The sequence below is a fragment of the Fragaria vesca genome, linkage group LG6 (assembly GCF_000184155.1).
Source record: "Fragaria vesca subsp. vesca linkage group LG6, FraVesHawaii_1.0, whole genome shotgun sequence".
In the NCBI taxonomy this organism is placed as follows: Eukaryota; Viridiplantae; Streptophyta; class Magnoliopsida; order Rosales; family Rosaceae; genus Fragaria; species Fragaria vesca.
The window spans coordinates 37,176,712-37,180,365 of record NC_020496.1 but is presented as its reverse complement, the minus strand read 5'-3'; the positions used below and the strand labels follow the sequence as shown (position 1 = coordinate 37,180,365).

Genomic DNA, 3,654 nt, shown 5'->3' with positions numbered 1-3,654 from the left:
AGGGGTTTACTGTTTCAACAGAGATGGTCGATCATAGAACTGATGGGGTTTTTTTTTATTTTTTTTTCTTTTCGATACGATGAAATGAAAAAAAAAAACAGAAAAGCTACAAAGAGAAACCTCTAAGTCGTCTCTGACGAGGTCCTTTGATCGAGCTAATCATCTCAAAAGCTACAGAGATGATAACTACCCGACATGGATTTGCCGATCCCAAAAGCAAAGGCAGGATAACTGGGGTAACCGGTTTAACGGTTTTCTGGTGTCATGTATGATAAGAACAATTCATATCAAATCCCTTCACTTTCACTAAAGATTTTCAACAAGTTTTAGCTGCTTTTAATCTAAAGGGGTATGAGCCAACACTGTCACTAGCGTAATTCACTAGTTAACTATATCTTACCTCACCGTCCTTTTTGTCGACCTTTTTGAACCGTGAAAATTAAGATCGACATCGGGGTCAAAACAAGATCAAAATCTTCAATCAATAATTGTGCCATGTCCTCTGCCGCTTCTAATGGCTTCAAACAGAATAATGATGTAGTCTGTAGAAGAAAAAATTTTCTACAAGAACTTCAACAAAGATGGTATCACGTCCGAGTATTGGAGTCCATGATCGTAGGACTATGCAAGCCTAACTTTCATATGAATCATATCAATATTATATATAATCCTCATCTAGAATTCTAGACTAATCCATTTGTAATTAAGCATGATGTTAGATGACACTTGATTCAGTTCAAGCAATTGACACATTATCCCGACTAGCTGTTCAACACGATCCTGTCATCTTCTTTCCAGTTGTTCTGAACTTAAACACACAGGTCACGGTTTGATCCAAATCTTTTAAACTAATAGAAGGCTCAACTGTTTCTCACTAATGAACCCTCACTGCTTTGTGTTACAAACTTAAACAAATAGTCAATCATCACCGAGCTAATGGATGAAAATCTCATGTATAATTCGGCAATATTGGTGGGTTTAGAAAATGAATTATCAATTCGTACACTTCTCAAGTACTGATGATCAATCACTGGATCAATAATGCATTACATACTGCAGACCAGTGGTACGTATAAGGATACATAGCAGCCAAATTCAGCAGAACAATGAACCAGAAATTGTTCCTAGCCTGCATGTGAATAATTGTAAAGGATGTGACAAGCTGAATGTTACAGTTTAATAAATAAAAGCAAAAACAAGGCAAAGTACAAAGAGATTGGCTAGATGCTCCGGGAATGTACTCACATGAAGAAATAAGTGTTTGATAACCAAGTCTAATTAGTAATTACATCAGCAAATGGAAATTCATATACATTCTATAGCTGCAGTTGGCCGGTCATGGAAGTTTTCTGTACGTTTGAGTATTTTTGTTGTTAAGGTAAAACTCAAAGCAAGTGATACGAGTACTACGGCGGAAATAACAGTATATAAAATTAGGTATGAGGAAATTGGACTAATTCTAGAGGACAAAATTTACAACTTGTCGTTGATTAACTATAGGTTCATGTGTGCAGACAGTGCAACGAGCTCTCTAGTCTCTACCCTATATATAAACGACTCTAGATATCTAATTCTTCAAGTCTTAAACCATAAACCACGGTCTCATTGCTTCTATAACCATAAACCAAAGCCTCATTGCTTCTGTTTCTGAAACTAAGATATGAGAACTTTCAAACTAAGCAGCCTGGCATGGATTATGCTCATTGCCTTTTCTATTTGGTCTTCGAGCTTGTTGGAGACTTGTGAAGCTAGAAAAGGCAAGCATCATCAATGGAGGAAACACCGAGGGACGAAAAGGGGTAACGGGGGTCGGTGTCCGCATCATCATCACCCTTCAGGCCACTCTGTGTCTGTTTTGAGAAGTGACAATTACATCACAGAGGAAGATACTGAAGTGAGTGCAGCGCAGAAGAGTGGTGCCGTCTACAATGTATTGGACTATGGTGCTAAAGGTGATGGAAAGGCAGATGACACTAAGGTGATTGATAGCTAGGTTTCAAAGTTTCAGATGCTACATTGCTATTCAAATTATACATACTGCTAGTGCTACTATTGTCGAGTGCTAATATCTTGCATTGCACGGCAGGCGTTCGTAGCAGCGTGGGCAGCGGCGTGCAAAGTGCAAGCATCAACTGTAACCGTTCCATCTGGGTCTGTATTCCTTGTCAAACCTATCTCCTTTTCCGGCCCTAATTGTCAACCACACATTGTATTTCAGGTAAATTTTCTAATATCAGGAGCAAGATTGTTCTAAATATGAGCTAGCTAGAATTTTGATGATATGTATATTGATCATTTCTTATGCAGCTAGACGGAAAAATCATAGCACCGACAGGTGCGGGAGCTTGGGGTTCAGGCCTCCTACAATGGCTTGAGTTCACAAAGCTTCAAAGACTTACAATCAGAGGTAAAGGAGTGATTGATGGACAAGGTGCAGTGTGGTGGAATGACTCTCCCACATACAATCCTACAGATGAAACAGCAGACAACAGTACAGAAGATTCGGTAATTAACTATTCTACTTCCCTTTGTCATAAAGCCAAAACAAGGCCGGTATATGCTTTTAACTAAGCTTAATATTACTCATTATTGTCACTTCTAGAGTTCTAGTTCTAAACAAAGCACTAATACCCTTTTCATCGTATTGTCTTATGCAGCAGACCGTAGACAGTTACAATGGAAAAATGCCAAGCACAAAACCAACAGTAATACCCTTTCGCCTCCGTGACCATTTTATACTGTTCCGACTCTAGATTTGGTGGCTGGGATTAATTATATTTTTCTGTGCAGGCGCTTAGGTTCTATGGAAGCAATGGTGTGACAGTCACTGGCATAACAATTCAAAACAGCCCTCAAGCTCACCTCAAGTTTGACTCCTGCACAAATGTACAAGTGTCTGCCGTAACGATTTCATCCCCCGGCGACAGCCCCAACACCGATGGAATCCACCTTCAGAACTCCCAGGACGTGGCCATTTCTGGCGCAAGCCTTGCTTGTGGTAATTTTCAACATTCAAGTATCAAGAGTAGGGGAAATCTTGCCTAGTGAGCATCACAAATCTTATAGATCGTCAAGATAGCGAGCTGGCTCTAAAAGCCCTAGGGATCGGAGGAACATAGGAAGTTGGAGTTTTCAAGCAAAATCATGGGGATCAATTAACAAAGAAACTTAAACCTGAAGTTGAGAAAAAAATAAAAATCAGGGTTCAAACCCTAAGCATGTTGACAAGCAACAATATAATATATATATATATACAGGCCGGATGTAGAGCGGACGTCCGCACTCCGGCTTAAAGTGCGACTTCGTCCGTTCTCTGCAGTCTCACGCTGGCGACGGCTTCTCTCCTTCCCGGACGACAGCACAGGCTTCCAGGACGGCTTCTCTCCTTCGAGGACTGGCCGGCGACAAGTTTTCCGACCAACCTTAATCAATCATGGTGTTTTCCGTCCAGAGCTTCAATCCGGCCGGAAAACTTGTCGCCGGCCAATCCTGGAAGGAGAGAAACCGTCCTGGAAGCCTGTGTTATCGTCCGGGAAGGAGAGAAGCCGTCGCCGGAGTGAGACGGCAGAGAACGGACGAAGTCCGCACTTTAAGCCAGAGTGCGGACGTCCGCTCTCTATCCTTTCTGTATGTGTATATATATATATATATATA

The 3,654-nt window shown here is 41.0% G+C and overlaps 1 protein-coding gene across 1 annotated transcript in view; it reads left to right on the top strand.

Moving 5' to 3' along the window:
• The first annotated feature begins 1,660 nt into the window (after positions 1-1,660).
• LOC101296139 (polygalacturonase At1g48100-like) overlaps positions 1,661-3,654 on the top strand; it is a 3,105-nt gene continuing 1,111 nt past the window's right edge. Inside the window, exons 1-5 of the mRNA XM_004306303.1 lie at positions 1,661-1,978; positions 2,087-2,218; positions 2,308-2,448; positions 2,667-2,705; positions 2,791-3,043. Of these exons, the coding sequence (XP_004306351.1) occupies positions 1,661-1,978; positions 2,087-2,218; positions 2,308-2,448; positions 2,667-2,705; positions 2,791-3,043 (883 nt within the window). The remainder of the gene's footprint in view (positions 1,979-2,086; positions 2,219-2,307; positions 2,449-2,666; positions 2,706-2,790; positions 3,044-3,654) is intronic.